Source organism: Hemitrygon akajei, chromosome 25, assembly GCF_048418815.1.
Source record: "Hemitrygon akajei chromosome 25, sHemAka1.3, whole genome shotgun sequence".
Taxonomy (NCBI): domain Eukaryota; kingdom Metazoa; phylum Chordata; class Chondrichthyes; order Myliobatiformes; family Dasyatidae; genus Hemitrygon; species Hemitrygon akajei.
The window spans coordinates 27,808,628-27,835,037 of NC_133148.1; the positions used below are offsets into that span (position 1 = coordinate 27,808,628).

The 26,410-nt window shown below is 41.4% G+C and overlaps 1 protein-coding gene across 6 annotated transcripts in view; it reads right to left on the reverse strand.

Annotated features, from left to right (window-relative positions):
- LOC140716481 (ryanodine receptor 1-like) overlaps positions 1-26,410 on the reverse strand; it is a 560,721-nt gene that overhangs the window by 81,597 nt on the left and 452,714 nt on the right. For 3 of the 6 annotated variants that reach the window (XM_073029247.1, XM_073029245.1, XM_073029244.1), the window contains 4 exons: positions 23,655-23,728; positions 22,503-22,520; positions 20,803-20,823; positions 3,228-3,308 (listed from right to left, as the gene is read on the reverse strand). In XM_073029247.1, the coding sequence (XP_072885348.1) occupies positions 3,228-3,308; positions 20,803-20,823; positions 22,503-22,520; positions 23,655-23,728 (194 nt within the window). The remainder of the gene's footprint in view (positions 1-3,227; positions 3,309-20,802; positions 20,824-22,502; positions 22,521-23,654; positions 23,729-26,410) is intronic. The other 3 variants (XM_073029249.1, XM_073029248.1, XM_073029246.1) reach the window with 1 other exon arrangement.

A 26,410-nucleotide genomic window follows, 5' to 3' on the forward strand; every position in this document is an offset into this window, starting at 1 on the left:
GTTCTGTTACCTTTGTAGTAATTCTGTGAATTTAGTTTAGACTTTATTACGCAAAAAGCAATATCCTTACCTGAATAATGAACCACAAGCCACACTTACCGAATAACCCAACATCATCCACAATTTATAACCATTTAAATATTCTTATGAAACAGCAAACAGAAATATAATTAGAAAGCCACATTGAAATGTGTACAGATCTATCTGGAATATTCATATATGCATTGACAGGTAGCACATTCTTTATTTCCTAATTTAACATTAAAATTCAGAACAAGTACCATAAAAATTTTTGATAAGGATTGAGACAGAAATGTAATCACAACTTGAAGTGATTGCAAATTTCTCTCACTGCTGCTTTTTTAACTTGTAATTTTGAGCATAAACAATATTTGTTCACTGTATTGTTAATTTTAAATGTTTTTCCCAATTCTCAGTCGAGTAGAATGAACTAAAAATACTGGACAAGGAAAGCCAAGGATGAAAAATGCCATCCTCCATTTGAACTCTGTCAATACCCAACTGCACTAATTTCCCTGGTAGATTATTTCAAACATTAATCATTCCTATAGAACATTTTTTCCCAACATGTTTTGAATTTGCTTGCTTTTATATTGAGTTTTCATCATACTAGTGTCTTAAGTTCATCACATCCATAATCACATTTTTCCAAAGCAACAATCCATGTTCTTCATTCCTACTTTCCAAGTTCTTTAAAATTCTTAACTTCCCACTCAGTCTTCCAAAGCATAGATTTTAAAAAATAATTTCTTTGATGTAAAACTGTAGAACAAGTTTTGCATTTTCTCTACATTCTGTATTTATCTGTTTTCTCTACACTTTAAAAATATTTTAAAGAAGTTTTTTGAGTGAAGCAAACCACTGTTTATAAAAGTGAGGTTGTATGTCTGCTGCACAGATTCAGTGTTTTTACTGAACTGTTTACTTTTCAAGGAAGAACGCTGTTTCTTTCACATTTGTTGTCCTATCCCAACTTATCCCTGCAATAATTTGGATGCAATTCGCAGTATTTGACACCACCAGCTTTCATTTATGTAGCACCTTTAATGCGGTAGAATATTCCAAGAAACTTCATGTAGTGTAACACGGAAGGAAATATTAAGGCAGTTATCAAAACCTTGGCTGAATGAGATTTTATAGAGGTGTCTTAAAAGAAGTACGAGAGATAGAAGGAGAAAGGGAGCATTAGCACTCTGGCAGATGAAAATGGTAGAGCATTGACAAAAACTCATCTTGAGCTAGATTTAGAAAAGCCGTTGTTGGATTATTTTTGTCATATTTGTCGTATACATTAATGACCTGATGGGGTGGTAAATTGGATGAGTAAGTATGCAGATGATACTAAGGTATGTGGTGTTGTGGATAATGAAGTAGGTTTTCAAAGCTTGCAGAGAGATTTAGGCCAGTTAGAAGAGTGGGCTGAAAGATGGCAGATGGAGTTTAATGCTGATAAGTGTGAGGTGCTACATTTTGGTAGGACTAATCAAAATAGGACATACATGGTAAATGGTAGGGCATTGAGGAATACAGTAGAACAGAGTGATCTAGGAATAATGGTGCATAGTTCCTTGAAGGTGGAATCTCATGTGGATAGGGTGGTGAAGAAAGCTTTTGGTATGCTAGCCTTTATAAATCAAAGCATTGAGGATAGGAGTTGGGATGTAATGTTAAAATTGTACAAGGCATTGGTAAGGCAAAATTTGGAGTATTGTGTACAGTTCTGGTCACCGAATTATAGGAAAGATGGCAACAAAATAGAGAGAGTACAGAGGAGATTTATTAGAATGTTACCTGGGTTTCAGCACCTAAGTTACAGAGAAAGGTTGAACAAGTTAGGTCTTTATTCTTTGGAGCGTAGAAGGTTGAGGGGGACTTGATAGAGGCATTTAAAATTATGAGGGGGATAGATAGAGTTGACGTGGATAGGCTTTTTCCATTGAGAGTAGGGGAGATTCAAACAAGAGGACATAAGTTGAGAGTTAGGGGGCAAAAGTTTAAGGGTAACATGAGAGGGAATTTCTTTACTCAGAGAGTGATAGCTGTGTGGAACGAGCTTCCAGTAGAAGTGGTAGAGGCAGGTTCGGTATTGTCATTTGAAAAAAAATTGGATAGGTATATGGACAGGATAGGAATGGAGGGTTATGGGCTGAGTACAGGTAGGTGGGACTAGGTGAGAGTAAGCATTCGGAATGGACTAGAAGGGCCGAGATGGCCTGTTTCCGTGCTGTAATTGTTATATGGTTATTATTCCTCTCTTCTGGAGAAGCATCTAGACTCAGACTGGCATTTCCTACTGGCAAACAGATAGGGAACCACACAAATATGGTACCTTTTTACAAAACAATTAAATATTATGTTAATACAAGTATTAAGTAATTAAAGATTTGGTGGTGACAAAAGTCCATTTAAAGGCTAGAAGAATGGAATTAAAATGAAGCAACATTGCACCAAACTGCTTCCAACCCAGTAGAAGGATTAATCCCACCATTTTAACTGACAGCCAAAAAAGACCTCTAACTGACTCAGATAGAAATTCCATTAAAAGGTATTAGTAAGCGCCATGCGTCACACAGATGAGCCCATGAGTTAACAGCAAGTTGTTAAATCTTGTTGTGGAAGAAGAAGCACAGATAGTAAATTTAAACTAATCTAATTTGACAGGTAGCACGGTATTGCTACACTCGGCTGTGCCTTTGGATTAAAATTTATACAGTTAATGCCTCAGTTTCTGGCCCCAACGAACACCGATAGTGACTTACCTGATACACGACTAAAGTTAACTGAACAGATATAAGTAAGACTGGCTACCATCAGCTTGGCTTCCCAGAGAAATTCTGCCCCTGAAACCCAGTCACCTTCTGATGCATTACTTAGTTCCCTGGATTGTCTCAGACCTTCTTCAGCCATTTTCTTTGAAGCTTAAAACTTTAAGCCTGACCAACTGCAACTAATATCTTATCTTCCATTCCCCTTTGCACGTGATTCATAATTGTAAATTCTTATTTCTTGGATCCTAGCAAGTTGTACTTGTTGCAAGGAACTTATTTAAACTAATAAAATCAAATTACTATTTAAAATAAGACAGCGGTCTTGTCCCCAAAAATTCAACCTTAAAATAAACATTGATTTAGATGCAAGAATGAAATACTTATTTTTGCAAATAAAACTAATTGATTAAAGAATGTGACGATAGCAATCACAAATACCATTATTGTGTCCTTCACAAAGCAACTGCAGGAATCTGAACAGATCTTGAGTAAATTCATCGTCTGACATCACTTTCTCGCCTACACAGAAAGAAAAGTCATTACTCTGAAGCAGAAACATATGCTTCACAATGATCTATACAAGGAATTAACTTTTTTTTTAAAAAAGAAAGCCATTGTTAGTAATGAAATCGTGCAATCATAATGACTTCAGCATTAAAGTTTAGAAATGTATGTGGTGACATTGTTGAGATGAAACCCTTTCTCCCCATGCCCACACAGGAAAATTCACGTACCACCTCTTTCAACTGAGATCCTCTCAAACCGTTACTTTTGCAGAGGGGTTTGCTACAAAACTGAGTTCAGACAAAGAGAAAACTTCAATTTATATCATAAACGTGAAGTTGGAGATGCTGGTGTTACCCAGGTAGCCCAGCTTGCTGAAGCTAACCATAGAACAATGCTGGACAGATGACGTGGGAGAGCTGTGATGAAAATTTCCCCTGTCATACCCCACTTCCAAGTCTTCATTTAAAGCTGCCACGGTGAAGGACGAGGCAAGTATCCTTGGCTTGAGATGCTGTAATAATGAAGTTTTGGCACTGTGCTAGCTGCACTGGCAGTAGACTTTGCAGACGCTTAGGTTATGAGGAATGATGCTGAAGGAGGCCGATGGTGCTGAAACCTCGTGGCTATAGGCGGCTGAACCCCAAGGCAGCGGATCACTGATATCAGAGAATTAAACTGATGTTAGAGGGGGCTGAATGTGGGGGACGAGAATGTGTGCAGGAGTTCAAAAACTAGGAGCTTGGATGCAGAATTAATGAAGGACATTGGAGATGAGGTTAGGAATTTGGGGCAAGGAAGAAGAGATCTCCTAAAGCAGTGGTTTTCAACCAGGGGGTCTGTGGACCCCTCAGTTAACAGTAGGGGTACATGGCATAGAAAGGGTTGGGAATCCCTGCCCTAAAGTGTAGCTGATGAATGCCACCACTTGCTGTATGGCAGTGGGTGATAGATCCTCATTACTTGCATTAAAAGAGCCAAACACTTCTTTCAAGCATTTTTTGTTTTTCCTGTGTTTGTGTGTACTTGTGATTGGAAGTGAACATGCATTTGCTACCTGTTAATCTGAAAACGCACGGAGCGAAGCTACTGAAATATCAAGTGTAGGATGGTCCAGTTTTCGGTAATGTGCTTGATCCCTGCTGATTGCTTCTATGTGAGTTGGTCTCATTGCAGGCAGAGCATTTAATGTCTCAAATTAGATAGTCACTGATCCTCACTGGAATTATGCATTCCGAAATGATGCTGTTTAGAAACAAGCTAGACACTAGCAAGCATGTTGGGGACATCCTGACACTGGCCTTCAAAGGGGTAAAAATGAGGAGAAAAAAATAATTTAACTAAAATTTAATTATTTGATGAAGTTCACTAACATAATTTACACTCTAATGCTCTCATCACTGTGAATCACTTTTCTAGTGAATTATAATGGGTATCCGCCATTCTTTTTGCCATAGTCGCAATTCTATAACAGTAAAATATTGCCATCACCAGTACTTGAACTGATCAGGTTGGCTCCTTCTACAGTAGGTTAGAAGTGGAACTGATCATGTACATAGTCCACTGGTTTGTGCCCACTTCTTTGATTTTCAATCATTTGCTATCAAATTCTTGCCTTGGAAGCATGACTGTCCTGATAAGACAGGAATTAAGATAAAGATTAAAGTCACACAACAGGTAAGTAATTACTTTTATCAAAAGCAGGTGGTGGGGTATGGCTAAAAAAAAAAGAAGTTTTGAGAGGTTTTAGGATTGGGGGAGGGCGGAATAAGTCAAAATCTTAACCACAAATATGTGCACTCGCTATCCGGCACGATTGTTCAATGTTAACCATGTTCATACCTCACCAGCAACTCTGAATTAGTAAAATGTTTAGAAACAAATTAGGACCAAAATATACATGGGTTTACCGCATACGTGAGAGTCATCTAGAAAAATGTGGGATGGTTACATTCTTTTGATTTAGATCTTTAGAAAGTGCATATGCTTCACCCTCATATGTTCCCTTTCCTAATGGATATCATGATATCATCTCATTATCTTCCAAAATTATTAATATTTGGAAACTGCTGCATGGCTTCACTCAATGCTACCTCAACTCTTCTTTCAACTCCATATACCACTTGTGAGTTACCTTCTTCAGATAAGTTTACTATTTCATTAGTATAGACTTTGCAAAAATGTACTTGAATCTTAAAACTAGACACTTGTGCCCCTCTCCATCTCAAAGAGAATCCTAGGACCTGTCCTTCACATCAGGCACTACATAAATTCAAGAAATGCAGCTCTACTGTTTTTACACTATCAAAAAGCACTTACGTTCATTTCTAGTCTCTACCAACTTTCTGTGATGAGACGATTTAAGAGGTGGTGTGGTGATAGACTGATAGAAGTAGGAAATTATTAGACAAATGCTTGCTCTATCATTGGCACTAGCTCTGTTCTTTATAAATTAGTAACACTGATGTTAAAAAAAATCACTTCAAGAAGAAAATGTTAAGAAAAGCAATCCTGGGCAAAATTTTCATCTGAAGTGGAACTGAAGCAATCTCCAGAGTAGCTCTAGCACAAATGCATTGGATTTGATGGTTGGAAGTGGGGGGGGGGGGGGAAAGAAAAGATCGCTCACCTAAGCTTAATTGATGTCTCTCTTCAAATAAAGGTCTGGCCTGAAAAGGAAGAGGCTATCCAACCCATACCAGAAAAAAAACCATTTAGGCCCATACAGACCAAAAGATGTTTTCTTTGTCAGTGAACAAGAACTCGCCCCCAACATCAAGCCATTGCTTTCCTGCCTTAGTATGTATTTTTGAGGTCCTTCTACTCGAGCCACATTTAGTACACATGATCTCGTTTCCCAAATGAATTATACCACAGAAGTTTTCTCAAGTGCCATATTGAATTGATCAATTTCCAGTTGAGCTTCAAACCTCTGTGGTTGTGGACAAAGCTGGACTCCAGCGGTGAAATGAGAGTGACTGTCATAGCAACATTTGATCAAGTCTGGCATCAAGGCATCTTGGTCAAAATGAAACTGATTGGCACTAAAGGGAAGGGGAATTTTATGTTGCCTGTGATCAATCAGTGCCACCCCAGGGCATGACCTCAGTTCCCTGCAGCAGTGTTCCCTGGTCAATCCTGATCAGCTGCTGCACCAGTCACCTTCTTTTCATCAGACACTGAGAACAATCAATACCGAATCTACTTGCAAATCCTCTGCAAATGAAGCTGCCTGATAAATGTCACACGGTGATGATAATTTCTGATGAGAGACATTGACATCATCACGTTAGGTCGACTGAAAAGGCAGGGGCGTCGGGACCGGAGGCAAGGGTCGGGCCGATTCTGCTCTTCCACAATGTTTACTCCTCTCTCCCCGGTGCTGAGGCTGCTCCGGGTTCCGTGGTGATTCGCCCCGCTGCAGGATGAACCAGGACCGAGGATATGGCCCTGTCTCCAGGCTTCGTGTCTATGGACTCGCTTTTGTTCCGAAGTTGTTGCTTTCACGAGTGGTGTTTTTTCTTCCTTTCTGAGCATCGGGTGTTGGTTGATCGGGTTCTTGTTTTGTGGCTGCCTGTAAACAGACCCATCTCAAAGGTTGCACAATTTATACATACTTTGACCTTTTAAGACTCATTTTCATCTTCTGAACCCTCAGATACAAGGCACAAATTAGGAACATGATGGCTTGCTCTCTGCCTGCCCGGGAGTAGCTACAGCAGGCGACAAGAACCTCAAAGTCACCCAGGACTGGGCAGCCCAAGTGATCGGCACCCTATCCACCCATTACTGGTACCCAGTGGCTGTTGCACTTTCTACTGTCTACAGTGACATTGTGTACCGTCTGCATTCACGCTCATAATCACTCAGCCATGCATCTCGTAAACTCAATAGCTCTATTACCGGGAAAGACCACGGGGATACCATTGCCTGCTGCCTGCCTTCTAGGTCACCAGTCTGATTTGGAAATACGTTGCTGGTCCCTCATGGTCCCCCAGACCAAACACCGAGCAGCGCTGTGGGATCACCTTTGTTACAGAAATCACACCGGGACATGGCAGCACTCACCACCTTCTGTTCAAAGGTGTTTTAGGGATAAGTGTCGCCCAGACCCTGGCGTGTTCTGCAATGTCCTCTAATGGTTTGGACAATGCTGTAAAGGAAAATATGCATAAAAGACAAAGTCATCGGAAGCTTCCAGTGTGGGGGCAGCTCAGACACAGAAAATGAATCTCTGTGACATATATGGACTTTGATAATAAATTTATTGTGAACTTTGGTCACTAATATGCAGTAGTCCACTTACTTCAGAACCATGGGACAGAAGTTCTGGGGTTCAATTTTTTAATTTAAAACTGAATTTATCTACTCCTCCTTTTATATTCCACTTACTGTTAGACCATATGAATATGGTTGGGTTGAGTTCTCTGATCTCGGCAATTCACTTGTCACCATGCGACAGGGTGCTGTTGATTGTGGTGCATCCTCTGAGGCTACATCCACACTAGACCGGATAATTTTGAAAACGCCGGTTTCGCGTAAAAACGATAGGCGCCCACACTATGCGTTTTTGGAAATATCTCTATCCACATTGAAACGGGGATTTCGGCGAATCTCCTCCTACTGCGCATGCGCAGGACACATCTACCGAAAACAAACGACACGTTTGGTGTCGAATCTCGCCGTAAAAGTGCGCATTTGTGTAGTTACAGACAAGAAAAACTTAAAACGACGGACAGCTGTTGGCTCTCACGCAGGAGAACTTAAAACTAAAAAAAAAACAAATACTGGAGCTTATGGCGGCAACCGACAGGGAGTTCACGGACAGATTGACCCAGCTGACAACGAATATTGAAGAACTAACTCTGTTGCATTAATAAATCCCTTTGTTAAATGTATAAAACATGTCCGCATCAGTGTTATCTTGTATTTCCATACAATGTTACATTAGGCTGTTACACATTTATTGTCAGAGAAGTACTTGCATAAATAGGTAAACCACCTTCATACAAGCAAGGACAGAAAACAGGGCAAAGTGATTATACTTATTTATTCAGTAAGTTATGGGTCAAAGTATTTGGTGAGATCATTTCTAACTCTTCTGGCTTCAGTCTCGTTGCCGTCTGTTCTGAAATTGTTAGGTTGCGTTCAAGAAAACAATGAAATAGCGCGCTGTCGTCTGACAGCGTTTTCAGAAGTCTCTGGTTACCCCATCCACACTGATCTGCCTGAGCAGCGTTTTCAAAATTACCCACTCTGGAAAGCGTTTCTGAAAAGCTCCAGTTTCGGGCGACAAAAATGCCGTTTTAGTGTGGACAAAGGGTAAAAATGAAGAGAAAAAGCTTCGGTTACGGATTTATCTGACGTAGTGTGGACGTAGTCTCAACGTTTAGCCATTGTATACTGTACTTTTCATCAGCTTATCGGTCGTCATTTCTGAAACTCAATTGCGATGTGGGGGAGGAAATCTTGTCACTGATTGATTGCACGGTGAACTTTGTATGTTGTGGTCTGAAATTTTGCCTGCATTGGGTCAATCAGCTGAGTGTTAAGTACGTACATTTCAAGAATTCAGAGGACACACCACAATTAACAGCACACTGATGACTTCTGCTTGTATGGTGATGAAACATTTGCAAGTGGATTGCCAAGATCAGAGAACAACTCAACCCAACTATCAACCACCCGAGTTCACATTTTCTGAATTATTCCCACAAATAAATATAATGTAAGTACTAAGATCATGTGAGTTTTGAGCCAGTACCATTTTTGATAAAAATCCTCGCCGGCCTTTCACCTCCCTGATCACCACAACATCTGACTCCTTGACAGTTGAGTCAGTGATACAGCACACAAACAGACTCTTCAGCCCACCAATCAATGCTGACTACCGTACTCGTCTATACCAACACTGCCTAAAATCAATGCAGCAAGGAACCAGGCCCTTCAGCCTAACCCATGAATGCTGACCACGATGCCCATCTGAGCTGGTTCCCGTTGTCTGCATTTGGCTCATGTCCACCTAAACCCGTCCTGTCCATGTACCTGTTAGACATCAACCACTTACCAACAATTGTCTGTGGAATTGTCTGCCTCGGCAATTCAATTGGTCATCCAGATACCTAGTAAATATTGTGAGAATACCTGGCTCCACCACTTCCTCAGACAGTACGTTCCAGTTTCAACCACCTCTGAGTGGAGATAATGTTCCTTTGATGCCCTCTAAATCTCTTATGCTTTACCTTAGACCTATGGTTTAAATGTCTCAATTATGGGGAGAAATTACTCTCCGTCGCACATCAATGGTTCTGCCTTGGAGAGAGTGAAGAATATTCTTTGGTGTGCACATAATGGACGATCTAACCTGGACCCACAACATCTCCTCACAGGTCAAGAAGGCACAGCAGCATCTACACTTTCTGAGGAGAGTGAGGCGTACAAGGCTCCCTGTAACTTTCTAACAACTTTCTACAGGAGCACCTTTGGGAGAGTCCAGTCTGGCTGTGTCATTTTGCGGTACGGAAGCTGCAAGGCATCGGACCCTACAGGAGACAGTAAAAACTACCGAGAGGATCACTGGGGTCTCCCCCCCCCCTTCCTATTTGTGACATTTACTAGGAGCGTTGCAGATGAAGGGGCCAAATCATTGTTGAGGATCCCTACCACCCACCCCACAATCTCTGACTGGCTACCATCCAGAAGGAGGTACAACAGCATCAGGATTGGGACTGTCAGACTGAGTAACAGCATCTTCCCTGATGCTGTGAGAATAACGAACCACCAATGTCCCGTCACTAGGCAGCAAACTGTTTACTGTTTACCTGTGCTGCACTTTACTATATGCATTTTGAATTATATTTTATTAACATACATCATATAATATTTTGCTTTATGTGCTGTGTGTGATATCTGTTTTGTGGGAGCACCGTTGGTGGAGGAGCATTGTTTCAGTTGATTGTATATATGTTCAGTCAGATGACAATGAACTTGAAAATTTCTCACTCTCCACCTTATCTATGGCCCTTAGAATTGTAAATATTTCTATCAAGACCTCTTCAGACTCCTCTGCTTCAAGGGAAGCAAACTGTCTTTACAAACCCAGCCTGCACAAGCTCTCGCAAATGAAATGTTCTATCCCAGGCAGCGTCCTGGTGAACCTCCTCTCTTTATCTCCAGTAAATGCACTTCCTAGAAGTGTGGTGACCAGAAAGGCACACTATTCTCTGGCTGTAGCCAGAGCACCCATGACTCCAAGATTCATGGATACAAAGCAAAGGCCCTTCGGCCCAACTGGTCCTTGCTGACCAAGATTCCTACTTAAGCTAGTCCTATTTGTCGCGTTTGCTCCTTATCCCTCTAACACACTTCCTATCCACGTGTAGCTGTCCAAGTACCTTCTAAGTATTGTTAATGTACCTATTTCAGCTATTTGCCCTGGCAGCTCATACCATACGCTTACCATCCTCTGGGTGAAGAAATTGTCCCTCAGGTTCTTAAATCTCTTCCCACTCATCTTAGACCTAAGTCCTCTAGTTCTTGATTCCCCAAACCGTGAAAAAAGACAGTGTGAATTGACCTTATGTATGCTCTTCATGATTTTACACACTGCTAAAAGATCACCCCTTTTTATCTATTGCTCCAAACTAAGTGTCCCAAACTGCTCAACTTCTGTTCATAACTCAGTCCCTTGAGTTCTGGCTACATCCTTATAAATTTCCTCTGCACTCTTTCCAGAATATTATCTGTTCTATAGACATTATTAAATTATCTACATGTTACAGGAAATATTTGGCATCTTTCCTGCAGCAGGGTAACCCAAATCTGAACGCAATATTCTGAATGTCGCTTCACCATCGTCTTGTACTAGCAACATAATAAACTGAATTCTACACTCAGTCCCCTGGCTGATGAAGGAGAGGACAACAAAAGCCTTCTTTACCGCCCTGTCTCTCTGTGATGCAACTTTCAGGTAACCATGTAGATGTAATCCTAATTCTCTGAGTCTGATAACAATCCCCAGGTTCCTACCGCTCACAGTGAAAATCCTTCCCAGAGTCCAAAACCTTGCATTTATCTGAATTAAATTAAGGTTTGCTATTCCTCGGCCCACTTACCCATCTGATCAAGATCCCTGTGCAAATCCTGATAACCATCTTCACTGTCAATGATACCACCTACTTTAGTGTCACCTGCAATCACTACCCGTACCTTGTACATTCTCATTCAATCATGAGTATAGGAGTTGGGATGTAATGTTAAAATTGTACAAGGCATTGGTAAGGCCGAATTTGGAGTATTGTGTACAGTTCTGGTCACCGAATTATAGGAAAGATGTCAACAAAATAGAGAGAGTACAGAGGAGATTTACGAGAATGTTACCTGGGTTTCAGCACCTAAGTTACAGGGAAAGGTTGAACAAGTTAGGTCTTTATTCTTTGGAGCGTAGAAGGTTGAGGGGGGACTTGATAGAGGTATTTAAAATTATGAGGGGGATAGATCGAGTTGATGTGGATAGGCTTTTTCCATTGAGAGTAGGGGAGATTCAAACGAGGACATGATTTGAGAGTTAGGGGGCAAAAGTTTAAGGGTAACATGAGGGGGAATTTCTTTACTCAGAGAGTGGTAGCTGTGTGGAATGAGATTCCAGTAGAAGTGGTAGAGGCAGGTTCGGTATTGTCATTTAAAGTAAAATTGGATAGGTATATGGACAGGAAAGGAATGGAGGGTTATGGGCTGAGTGCAGGTCGGTGGGACTAGGTGAGAGTAAGCGTTCGGCACGGACTAGAAAGGCTGAGATGGCCTGTTTCAGTGCTGTAATTGTTATATGGTTATTAACATAATGACAAATAGCAATGGGCCTAGCACTGAGCCCTGGGGAACAACACTCATTACGGGCCTTTAGTTCAAAAACATCTTCAACCATCATCCTCTACTTCCCAGAGCAGCCTACCATGCAGAGCCTCATCAAAGGCTACTGAGTGTCTGCTCGTGGTCTTCTGCTGCTGTAGCCCATACACTTCAAGGCTCGATGTGCTGTGTGTTCAAAAGTGCTTTTCTGCACACCACTGTTGTCTGGCACCAACAATATTCCACAGTCAAAGTCACTTAGCTCACACCTCACCCCCATTCTGATGTTTGGACCGAACAACAGCTGAACCCTTGACCACGTCTGCATGTTGTCATGCATTGCGTTGCTGTTTCATGATTGCCTAATTAGATATTTGTGTTAACAAACAGGTATACAGGTAGACCCCATAAACTGGCTACTGAGTATATCATCACATACCTACGTTATCTTTCTGTCTGTGTTCTGTCCGATTTATCAGCTGTTCAAAATCAGACTATCCTCCATATTATCAACAGTGCTCCTAATTTTCCTGTCAACAATGCACAGCCCTCTAGGATGATAAATCCCTAAAGAAGTTTCTCTTCACCTCAGCTTTGCATCGTCACAACCACGGATTCGGCAGCGCAGTAGATACGGCAATTGTGCTTGTGAACTTGCATGTGTCAGCTAATTATTATTTAATCGTGGAAGTATTTAACTCCATACTTGTCGTTGTAGTGGTTGTCGAGACTTGGACAGAGCACAGCAATGCTTCGCTGCCTGTTTGCATTCGGCCTTTCCTGAGAAATTGGACTGTCGAGTCAACTGAAGACTAGCGGTATTCGTTTACTGCCGAGATATTCTTTTCAGCCGCAGTGTCGGCTTTGTTTTCCTTTAGAGAGCTTTAGTTAACGGCCCTGTTTGGCCTAGTGTTTATTATTTTATTTTCCCTTTAACACTGTTCGCATTAAAGTCTGTGAACTATCGGCCTGCTTCAGTGTCTCTCACTCCGCACTTGGGCCATAGCCGAACCTGGGAACATGCATGACTAATCCCTCATTTCCAAACTGACCCCACTGCACCATTCTGATCCGAGCTCTCACTTTTCAAATCTAAACATCCACACCCAAACAAATGTTTCAATACAAAGTGTCTCTGATGTGAAATATTAACTCACATCTTGTTCTCATCCGCAGATGTTGCCTGACCTCAGTACATCAGCGCTCCTGAAGAGCCTGCCTTTCTGTGAAAAACTGCATCCTACAGGGCAGACAAACAACCATTGTGCAAAGGACAACAAACTGCATGAACACATAAGGGAAAAAATATACTACTAATAAATAAATAAGCGATAAATATCGAGAACATGAGATGAAGAGTCCTTTTAAAAGTAAGTCCATACGTAGTGGGAACAGTTCAGTGATTGAGCGATGAAGTTGAATGAAGTTATAGAACATAGAACATAGAATAGTACAGCACATTACAGGCCCTTCGGCCCACAATGTTGTGCTGACCTTCAAACCCTGCCTCCCATATAACCCCTCCACCTTAAATTCCTCCATATACCTGTCTAATAGTCTCTTAAATTTCACTAGTGTATCTGCCTCCACCACTGACTCAGGCAGTGCATTCCACGCACCAACCACTCTCTTAGTGAAAAACCTTCCTCTAATATCCCCCTTGAACTTCCCTCCCCTTACCTTAAAGCCATGTCCTCTTGTACTGAGCAGTGGTGCCCTGGGGAAGAGGCGCTGGCTGTCCACTCTATCTAGTCCTCTTAATATCACGTACACCTCTGTTAGGTCTCCTCTCATCCTCCTTCTCTCCAAAGAGTAAAGCCCTAGCTCCCTTAATCTCTGATCATAATCCATACTCTCTAAACCAGGTAGCATCCTGGTAAATCTCCTCCGTACCCTTTCCAATGCTTCCACATCCTTCCTATAGTGAAGCGACCAGAACTGAACACAGTACTCCAAGTGTGGCCTAACTAGAGTTTTATAGAGCTGCATCATTACATCGCGTCCCTTAAACTCTATCCCTCGACTTATGAAAGCTAACACACCATAAGCTTTCTTAACTACCCTATCTACCTGTGAAGCAACTTTCAGGGATCTGTGGACATGTACTCCCAGATCTCTCTGCTCCTCCACACTACCAAGTATCCTGCCATTTACTTTGTACTCTGCCTTGGAGTTTGTCCTTCCAAAGTGTACCACCTCACACTTCTCCGGGTTGAACTCCATCTGTCACTTCTCAGCCCACTTCTGCATCCTATCAATGTTTCTCTGCAATCTTTGACAATCCTCTACATTATCTACAACACCACCAACCTTTGTGTCATCTGCAAACTTGCCAACCCACCCTTCTACCCCCACATCCAGGTTGTTAATAAAAATCACAAAAAGTGGAGGTCCCAGAACAGATCCTTGTGGGACACCACTAGTCACAATCCTCCAATCTGAATGTACTCCCTCCACCACGACCCTCTGCCTTCTGCAGGCAAGCCAATTCTGAATCCACCTGGCCAAACTTCCCTGGATCCCATGCCTTCTGACTTTCTGAATAAGCCTACCATGTGGAACCTTGTCAAATGCCTTACTAAAATCCATGTAGATCACATCCACTGCACTACCCTCATTTATATGCTTGGTCACCTCCTCAAAGAACTCTATCAGGCTTGTTAGGCACGATCTGCCCTTCACAAAGCCATGCTGACTGTCCCTGATCAAACCATGATTCTCTAAATGCCCATAGATCCTATCTCTAAGAATCTTTTCCAACAGCTTTCCCACCACAGACATAAGGCTCACTGGTCTGTAATTTCCTGGACTATCCCTACTACCTTTTTTGAACAAGGGGACAACATTCGCCTCCCGCCAATCCTCTGGTACCATTCCCGTTGACAACGAGGACATAAAGATCCTAGCCTTATCTTCTCTGGTTCAGGAGCCTGATGGTTGAGGTGTAGTAACTGCTCCTGAAGCTGGTGGTGTGAGTCCTGAGGCTCCTGTACCTCCTTCCTGATGGCAGCAGTGAGAAGAGAGCATGGCTGGGTAGTGAGGGTCCTTGATGATGGATAGTACTTTCCTGCGACAGCACTCCGTGTCGATGTGCTCGGTGGTGGAGAGGGCTTGACATGATGAACTTGGCCTTATCCATCACTTTTTGTTGGACTTTCCGTTCAAGGGCATTGGCGTTTCCGTACCAGGCCATGAAGCAATCAGTCAATATGCTCTCCACCACACATCTCTAGAAGTTTGTCAAAGTTTTAGATGTCACGCTGAATCTTCGCAAACTTCTAAGGAAGTAGAGATGCTGCTGGCCAGGACAGATCCTCCTAAATGATAACACCAAGGAATTTAAAGTTGCTGACCCTCTCCAACTCTGATCCCCCGATGAGGACTGGCTCTTGGACCTCTGGTTTCCTCCTCCTGAAGTCAGTCATCAGCTCCTTGGTGTTGCTGATATTGAGACAGAGGTTCTTGTGGCACCATTCAGCCAGATTTTCCATCTCTTTCCGATATGCTGATCCGTCACCTCCTTTGATTCAGCCGACAGTGGTGTCATCAGCAAACTTAAACCAGATTCAAAATCACTTTATTGCCAATATATGAAACACACTAGAACTTATTGTGGTTCAGTGCCAAGCACGAAACAGAGAACAATACCAAAACAGACGACACAATAGCAATCAAAGTTTACAAGACAAGACAATAGTAAAAACAGCCCTAAGCAATCAACAATTAGCAGAACGGTCACATGAGCAAATGTCAATAACGAAACTTAAATAAATGTGAACATAATGCGAATATTTATGTGAATGTTTATGTGAACATAAATGTGAACAACATGAACAGACTCAATAATTATCAAGAAAAGCAGGAAAGACCATTTAATGGATGTTAGGGTATTTACTGGCCGGTGGCGTAGTGGCATCAGCGCTGGACTTCAGGGCGAGAGGTCCTGAGTTCGAATCCGGCTGGCTCCCTTGCACACTCTCCATCCGTGCCTGGGTTGAGTGTCGAGCTAGCAACTCGACCTCGTTAAAAAACCTGGAGAGGGATGGGTTCCCCCAGGTTTCAGGTGCCCAAGACACGCCATACGATGAGCAATCACGTCAGCCTCAGAGATTAAATACCATTTGTCACTGCTGAGCCCAGGGTTTCCAGCTGATTTATGTCCTCATTATTCCACCATGTGTCATTAGTGAACTTACTGATCAGACACTCTCAACAAAGTCATTTATATATAAGACAAACAGCACCAATCCCTGTGAGCACCTAGTATATACAAACCCAGTCAGAAAAGGACCCCTGCTTCCTATCACCAAGCCAGTTCTGGATCCAGTTTTCCAGCACACCATGAATCCCATGTGTCCTAATCTTTCTCGCAGGACTGTAAACACCCTTGTTAATGTCCAATCTACTACCCTTCCTTCATCAATTTTCTTAGTTCATTCCTCAAAAAACTCGAATTTATGAGAGAGGATTTCCTCCAGCAAGAAACCAAGTAGATTCCATTTGATCAGACCCTACCATTGAAAACCAACCAACTCATCGTCCAATAATTTCCCTTCCATCAACTGTAAGGCTCACTGGTCACTTGGCAATAAACTGGACTGGTCAAAGAACACTGAGGCTGTCTACAAGAAGGGTCAGAATCGTCGCTATTTCCTGAGGAGACTGAGGTCCTTTAACATCTGCCAGACGATGCTGAGGATGTTCTATGAGTCTGTGGTGGCCAGTGCTATCATGTTTGCTGTTGTGTGCTGGGGCAGCAGGCTGAGGGTAGCAGACACCAACAGAATCAGCAAACTCATTCGTAAGGCCAGTGATGTTGTGGGGGTGGAACTGGACTCTCTGACGGTGGTGTCTGAAAAGAGGATACTGTCCAAGTTGCATGCCATCTTGGACAATGTCTCCCATCCACTCCATGATGTACTAGTTAGCACAGGAGTACGTTCAGCCAGAGACTCATTCCACCGAGATGCAACACTGAGCGTCATAGGAAGTCATTCCTGCCTGTGGCCATCAAACTTTACAACTCCTCCCTCGGAGTGTCAGACACCCTGAGCCAATAGGCTGGTCCTGGATTGGTTTCCACTTGGAATAATTTACTTATTATTATTGAATTATTTATGGTTTTATATTGCTACATTTCTACATTATTCTTGGTTGGTGCAACTGTAACGAAACCCAGTTTCCCTCGGGATCAATAAAATATGTCTGTCTGTCTGTCTGTACGAGCAGCGTTTATCACTACTGCCTTTTTTGAACAAGGGGACATCAAGTGAAGTAGCTATCCTAAATGCCGTTGAATTTCTGAAAGGATAATGAACTGCAAGGACTCTCAACTTCACTTGCCCCGTCACTGAACTGTTCCCACAACCTATAGCCTTACCATCAAGGACCCTTCATCTCGTGTTCTCGATATTTATTGCTTGTTTATTTATTATTTTTTCCTTTCTTTTTTTATTTGTACAGAATGTTGTCTTTTGCATCCTGGTTGCTGGGTGCGGTTCCATCGGTCCCATCGGTTCCATTACTGTCACTGGATTTATTGAATATGCTCGCTAGAAAATTTGTTAAGAGAAGTTTAAAACATAGAGGTAGAGGTATGGCTGGCTATGATCACAGTGCAGGTCAGTGGGAGTAGGCAGCCTAAATGGCTCAGCATGGATTAGATGGGCCAAAGGCCCTGTACTTTCCTAGGTAGCTGTAGGCCTCCGTTAGTCTCGATAGACCATGGATTTGCACCTTGGTAAGTTTCCAGGGCGCAAGCCTGGGCAAGGTTTTTTTTAATGGGAGACCGGCAGTTGCCCAAGCTGCAAGTCTCCCCTCTTCATGCCACCGATGTTGTCCAAGGAAAGGGCATTAGGACCCATACAGCTTGGCACTGGTGTCATCGCAGAGCAATGTGTGGTTAAGTGCCTTGCTCAAGGACACACATGCAGCCTCAGCCAACGCTCGAACTAGCGACCTTCAGATAACTAGATGAACGCCTTAACCACTTGGCCACGCACCAACACCTTTCCTATGATTCTATCTAAAATAAACCCTCAGGGCTGTATATGGTGACATAAATGTACTTTGAACTTTGAACCTCTGTACACTACCTCACTATTTTTTTTCTTTTTTGCTCTTTTTGCACTACTTATTTAACATTTTATATTTTTTATTGAAATTTTCCAATTTTTATTATGTTTTGCAATGTACTGCAACTGCAAAAACAACAAAGTTCATGACTGTGCCAGTGATATTATACCTGGTCCTGAATCTGTTAGACCACTAGTCTTTGGCCGTGGAATGGCATCAATCAGTTACTAAGACGGACTTAATCATGAAAAATGTGAGGTGTTACATTGTGGGGAGGGTACTGTTAATGAATGCACGGACTCCCAGAAGCAATGAGGAATGGCTGGAACCTGGTGTACAAGTTGGAAATGGGTAAGGCTGGCCAACAGGACTCTGGCGAAGCCGTACAGGCCAATCCCTTGGACAGTGGATCACAGAAGCGTTGGTGAACTCAACCAAACCATCGACTTCAGAGGTCAATGGAGATGGAAGATCATCAGTGGCCCATGCTCCACTTAGGAGCTAAAGGCCCAAGTAACAAAGTAAGTTTCTAGTTCAAAGAGCAATTTCAGTGAGCCATTTCAGTGCCAAGGGCTCTCCAAGGAGGAGAGGGATTAACTTATTGAATAACTTTTAAAGCATTCTAGACTGTTCAGCACTGAAATTGGCAACTGTATAATTGTGGAGATTCTAATGATGCAGTGTAGGAATGCTTAATGAATCACTTAATTGGGCTAAATTGTGCTTCTGGGTATAGTTGAGCACAGGTGCTAATGATGAAGAAGTGCTTCTCATTAACTGAACCACATTAACTGTGCCTTGCACACAGCATTCCTTTAATTTATTTTTTTTCCATGGTATTTAAATCTTTATTCCTCAGAAGAAGCTGGTCAGCTGTCATGGTCAGTTTACTGGAAGTTGTCTTTGGTTTCAGTGCAGACAAAACTTTCTGAACTTACTTTAAATAAAGTTTACTAAAATTAAAATATAGAGCGTGAGGCACATAGTAACTTCGTAGTATAGGACTTTAGCAACTGAATACCACAAGCACAAGTTGAAGGAGTAGCCTGTCAATTCCTCCTGAAACCTGCGTAGAGAATCTGCGGGCAGTCAAAGTGGCCTAACATCTGGAGGTATTCTAATCTTCTTTCCATCTGTCAAATTCTTCCTCATCTGCCATCTGCTGTACTTTTTCCTCAGCCACCTTACACATTAAATTCAATGTCTAAATTGTTGATGTCCCTCTTAAACATGGGGACAAGTATTGTTTCTTTTTGTGGGACCTTACAGCCTTTTCCACCCCTCAATACAGTGGATGTGACAGTCTGCAGCCACCTACCGTACCTACTTTTTTCCAAAAAGGAAGCACAAAGTAGTAATCATGAAACAGCGAAACCCTGGGAAACTGCACTGGCAAATCATATTGATAATATTTATAAGATATGTCAAAATAAAACCGTTATTTGCGCATTTAGTTGGGCTCAGTGCTTCATTCTGGTCCCAAATAGATCACACCTGGAGACGGTATGTGAGGATCAAGACGAGAAACAAAATGCATGGAATTATTGAGGAAGGATTGGCTTGGTGTATTCCAACCCTGTTCATTACGGGAATCCTCTCTGTACGCATTCATTACGTCCAGGTGCTCGTTTCAATCTTCTGCTCAAATTGGTCAACGTGGTCCTCTTTGCTGAGTCCCAATCCATGTACAGGCCTGTTTGGCAAGCAGAGACGTGCATCTCTTGCAGGCATTTCAAGGTAATAGATTCTGCTGTAAAATACAGGGATGCCTCCTGACTATGAAGGACAAAGATTTAATTTGTCTTGGGCTATTAGTCCTACTCAGGCAGCTTGCTGAATATATGTTTTGCCTCTGTCAGCAACTGTGCTCTAAACTGCTGGCAGACAGAGATCATCCACAAATTCCTTTTGCTAATCCTCTTGCTTGGTGCTATGGATGATTAAGTCCTGTACAACAATACCATTTTGAAAATAGATCAGTCACGTCGAAAGAGGATTGCGGAAAGGGCCAACTCATTTTCTACAATTGATTAAAAGTACACAAAATGGATAAAAATACAGGGAGAGAATTTTTTAAATCCTTCCAGTTATGCTTAGGAATCCAGCACCTATAATAGGGATTATTTCTGTGCCAGTTAAATATTTTGTTGACTGTCATGTTAATGATACAAATCCATTTTCTTCCAATAAAAAAGCAGCTTTAGATGGTATCTTCGGTCACATCCACAGTTTACTTAAAATCAAGTCAAGGTTATCTGTGTGAAGTCCTTTCTTTTTACTGTTACAAGAAAGCATTGCAGCTGTTCTGAGTCTACACTTAGACAAACCGCTGGTACTGAACCTTATTCCACCTGGCCTGAATGAGCTGAAGTGAAAATTTAGCCCAACGTTTCTCAACAATATTAAATGAGGAAACAAGAGTAGCCACTCAAAATGAATGGAGATGAATTAATTACAGACAGTATTAATTGTGATTATATGAATAATGTGTACTCTATGGAAGAACGTATCAGTAGATGAGTGAGAGCTCTAGAAATAAAAGCACACAATGCAACAATCCTTTTACTGGCAATGCTTATCAACATACCAGAACCCTTTTGTTTGCCTTCTGAAAAATAGATTAACCAATAGGGGGTTAAACACAATTAACTATTGTACTTTTAGTACTCATCAAATCATTTAAAAGTCAATGCCTTCTCACAAATGCTTTAAAAAAAAAGATCCGGTCATTAATTTTAAAGCATACACTCATTCTGCAGGTGTTATGTGCTCGACTCACACGAGGAACTCTCACCTGGAAGTGCACAGCATCCTGAGAATGTTATAAAAGGTATCAAGCACAAACTCACACACACACTCACACACACTTTTAATATATTATTGAACATGCATTGCAGATTTTAATTAACCAAAAAAGCAACTATCTGATCAAAATAATAAAATTAAGATTTAAGAAATATTAAAATCAATTAGATTCTTTAGATTTGTTTACGTCACTTTTGGAATTTCACATTAATTGGTTTAATTTTTCTCTGCCACAGATTCCTGCTTTGGCTTTTAAGGGAATTGTTGCGTGAGGGTTCTTCATTAATTCTGGGAAAGCATTTCAGAAAGAAGTTATTCCTTATAAAAAGTATTTAATTCAAAATTTCACAAACTAATGGAATGCTAAACTCCCTTTCAAATACAGCTCTGCAATCCTGATTAGATGTAGGCGGCATAATTAAATGGCACCTGAAACTCAAATTTAGCTTAAATCACGTGGTTTACCAAGGCCATAAAGTTAATCCTAACCAATCCTAAACTGGACAACTAGAGTCAATGCCTCTGTTAAGAATGTGTAAGAGGCCAGAAGTCCCCAATCCTTGATGCGGTACAGAAAATGCAGTCGTGTGGTTATTGAGGGAGCTCCCAACACAATGCACGTTAGCTGTCCAGCCCATAAACACCCCTCAATTTGAATTCTTAAATCTGAGCTTTTGGTTATATTGTCCCATCTTGACTGGACTAAAGAGCCGTGGAATACAAGATGTGGGCATCTTGCACTGATCCAATTTCTGAATAGATGTTGAACACTACCTCACTACTTTTTTTATTTCTATTTTACATTACGGATTTAATTTGACAATTTTATATACAGTGCAATTCAAAGTTATTTTTCATATTGTTATGAATTACCTTGCACTGCTATGGCAAAGACAACACATTTTACAACAGATGCTGGGGATATTAAACCTCATTTTGATTCCTCAAGGCTCTTTATATTAATATTACTTATAACTTAATATTGCCTTCATTACTTTAATATTCCATTTATATTCCAGGCCACAGAAAGATGCATCATGGTCTCTGTCAACATACGTCATGTTTAATTCCTTTGTTATTTATACAATACAACCAGGAAAGTTAACAACAAAGCAACCTAACTGTTCTCTCAGCTAGGGTCAGCACGCCATATTGACAGGAGAGAAAACTTTAACGGGTTCATTACAAAGTGAGTAGAGTGAGAACGAGCTTCAGCTAACCATAACTGGGACGGCTGCAAGAATTTTGTGGCAAGAGCACCAGTTGCAAGTCTAGTTTAACATATTTCCTCTTAAATGCTCTTTTTTTTTACCAACCAGGCCAGAAATAAAGATTGAGTAAAAAGGTTTTCAAATCTCAGAGCATCTAAACTGCGTAGTTATTAAGCAGAAGAACAGGGATCAGATGCTGTTTTGTTGGTTTTGACCTGCACAGAAATTGCATGAAAAAAAAATCAAAGATAAAACCTAAACAATTATTTACCACTTTCACGTTTGATGACTGTAGACGAGAGAAGGTGAAAAAGAAAAAAAGGATGAAAAATAAGTTAAAAATAGGAAACTGAAATACAATCACAATCATTCAGTAAATATTATTGAACAAAAATCAACTGAAGAGATTATTAACTGGAACACATTATACAATTAACTGTTCTTCTACCAAGTTGGGAAAGAAAATAAACAAAATAAACTTTGAAAAGTGTATTAGGATATTAGAACAACAAATCCTTCGTTACAGCACTCCGGTCCCCATTGAGGGATCAGCAGTGGAAAGGGTGATCAGTTTCAAGTTTCTGGCTGCTGCCAACATCTCTGAGGATCTAATCAGCATATTGATGCAATTACAAAGAAGGCACAACAGTGGGTTTATCTGATTGGGACTTTGAGGAAACTTGTTATGTCATCAAAGACACTTGCAAATTTCTAAAGATGTACTTGGAAAGCACTCCAGCTGGCTGCATTACCATCTGGTACGGAGGGGGCCACTGCACAGGATTGGAAAAAGCTGCAGTAAGTTGTAAACTCAGTCAGCTCCGCCTTGGGCACTACCCTCCCCAGCGTTGAGGACGCCTCCAAAAGGAAGTGCCTCGAAAAGGCGACGTCCACCATTACGGACCCCCATCACCCAGGACATGTCCTTTTCCTCTTTGCTCCCATCAAAGGGGAGATACAGAAGTCCGAAGCGACACACTCAATGTTTCGGGAACAGCTTAGTCCTTCTGCCATCAGATTTCTGAATGGACAATGAACCCATGAACACTATCTCTCTATTTTTACCTCTGCTTTTGTGTTACTTGACATATACACACATATATATATATTTGGCATGTGCAACTATTGCAGGCATTACAAGGTGATAGATTCTGCTGTAAAAAAAAACAGGGATGCATCCAGACTATGAAGGACAAAGATTTAATTATCTAGTGTATACAGTACTTAATGTAATTTATAGTTTTTTTTAAATTATGTATTGCAATGTACTGGTGCTGCAAAATAACAAATTTCACCACATGTGATATTAAAACTGCTCCTGATTTTATGCAGTATCAAGAAGGCGGCTTATTCATTAATTACTTTCTCCTAATTTTATTACAATTTCAAGGTTGAAAACTCACCATAATGAAGAATTACTTACTGGTTCCCTCTTCTGTGACCATCCCTAGGCCTTCAGCCTTATTCTGTCTTTCAAAGGCATTGAGATCCAACACACTGTTTAGAAATAATTTGCACGGAATTAAAATTCATTCAGCGAGTGCATCCCGACGAAGCTTAAGGTTTTGTTATGCTTGAAACTTAGCCTTTGACTTGCTCCAATACAGTTTTTCCTACAGTGGAGACAACAGTTAGACGAATAATAATCTTTGAAGCTCCTCCACGAGGACCACAACTTTGTTGTGGTTTGGAGGCTTGTGTGCCTCAGTGACCTGGAGAGATATGTTGTTTAGAGTCAGGACTTTATGGTTTGGCTCTTGGGAGGGTCACCCATGCCAAACAGGTCAAAGGGCAGAGTGGTCCACCGGTCCTCCTGGTTCAGGGGTTCAACTCATTGCTAACAACCCTGACTAGTAAAACAACATTGTTACGGAAACAGCAATGAAGAATCCTTCCACATCTGAGGGGCCATGGACAGAGAAAGAGGACTTTCATTGCTGCCCTAGAAGCCGGTGGCAAATGAGCAGTAAGTAAGTAAGAAGTATTTGAAGCTAATCTTTATTTAATCTAGTGAAGGGCAAGTACATTCACAGCAAGTAAATAACCTTTGTAATAAAACAGTGTGATTCTACTAAAGTAACACATACAAAATGCTGGAGGAACTCAGAAGGTCAGGCAGCATCTATGGAAATGAATAAACAGTCAACGTTTTGGGCTGAAACCCTTCATCAGGACAGAAAATTCCTTCAGCACTTTGTGTGCGTTACTCTGGATTTCCAGCATCTGCAGGAGTTTACGGTTCTATTAGAAAAAAGTGTGACATCTACTGCAACAAAATTTCTTATTTTCTATCATTCTAGACTCAGAAAAATTTCCAAACCAGAAAATAAATATTAGAAACTAAATGAATACGTTAATAAAGCTTGGCAAGTTAAACTTTCCCAAATCACTTATCCTAGTGTATACCTGAATGCATTGACTACAGCAAGGTGACTGACATCAGAGGGGCCTGGAGAATGACTTTGGATAAGTCTGACAATAAACGTTCCAGATTTGGACTGTATCGTTTTGATATTGTAGCAGCAATCGGGCCAAGATGAATTATCTACAATTAACAGCAAGGGTATGAACAGTGTGGCAGTTGCAGGATTATGGATGTTGGTACAGTAAAAATCAGACAGCCTCTCGTGTCCTGGACCACCAGATCAGCAGTGCTGTTAGGACATAGTTGTAGACTGCTATGGCACTCTACAGGAACCCTTAAACAAAGTAAATCATAATCATCACGGCAGTAAAATTAGGCTGTGGGTTCAATTCCCGGTCTTCACAACACCATCGGTTGCCTGTCTTTTACTTAGGCCAGCCAGAAATTAAGAGACAGGCCATCAGATGCTTCATTGTGGTTGGGTTTGAAATGTACCAGTGAGGTTTCCTCGCCTTATGCACAGATTTGTGCTGGCTATCTCTTCGTTGCATCCTGGCAGGTCTGCAACTGGAGCCCCACGCTTCATTAGGCACACGTGGTCACTTTCTATAGATGGCCTCGTCAAAGCCTTCACCCTCCTCTGGAGTAAAACTTACACGCAACCTTTACTTGTGCTAGTTCAGCACTTGCATGAACATTTCCTCCTTCTTTGATTGCCGGTCCCTAATGCCTTCAGTCTTATTATGTGTGGATCCATATCTTCCGTCCTTGGACTCACTTTACACCGCACGCTGTCGGAGCAGTGCTGCCAGGATAATCAAGGATAAGTCCCACCCAGCCAACACACTTTTTGTCCCTCTTCCCTCCGGGAGAAGGTTCAGGAGCTTGAAGATTCGTACGGCCAGATTTGGGAACAGCTTCTTTCCAACTGTGATAAGACTGCTGAACAGATCCTGACCCAGATCTGGGCCGTACCTTCCAAATATCTGGACCTGACTTGCACTACCTTACTTTCCCTTTTCTATTTTCTAATTATGATTTATAATTTAAATTTTTATTATATTTACTTTGAATTGTACTTCAGGGAGTGCGAAGCGCAGAAACAAATATCACTGTGATGATAGTACGCTCTAGTATCAATTGCTTGGTGACAATAAAGTATTTGCATTTGTATTTATATTTGTATCTCAACTTTAATTTTGGATGGGTACATGGATGGGAGGGGTATGGAGGGCTATGGTTCAGGTGCAGGTCGATGGGACTAGTCAGAGTAATAGTTCAGTACGGACTAGATGGGACAAAGGGCCTGCTTCTGCGCTGTAATGTACATGACTTGATGACTCTTCAAGTTATTGGAAGTGTTAGAATCTGATCTGTCTGAGAAAATTGCTGCAGACAATGATAATTTGATCGAATCCTGCCTCCCTTTCAAAGACTAGTTCTAGACTCTCCCACAATTCATACATAAAATTCTCCACAGGGTTTTACACTTTGATCAAATATCTTCTAAACTCCAGTGGATACAAGCCTAGATTGGGAAATGGTTAATCATAAAACAACCTAAGCATTCCAGGTATCAGTCTGGTAAAGTTTAGAGACACAGGAGACTGCAGACACCAGAATCTGGAGCAGAAAGCAAAATGCTGGGAGGAACTCAACGAGTCAGGCAGCACCTGTGGAAACGGCTAAATGATGTTTCGGTTTGAGATCTTTCGTCTACTGAAAGATAGAGGGGAGATTAGCCAACATAAAGAGGTGAGGGGCAAGAGCTGCAGCAGAAGTATTGTCATTTGAATTTTCAGCAGAAGTGTCAA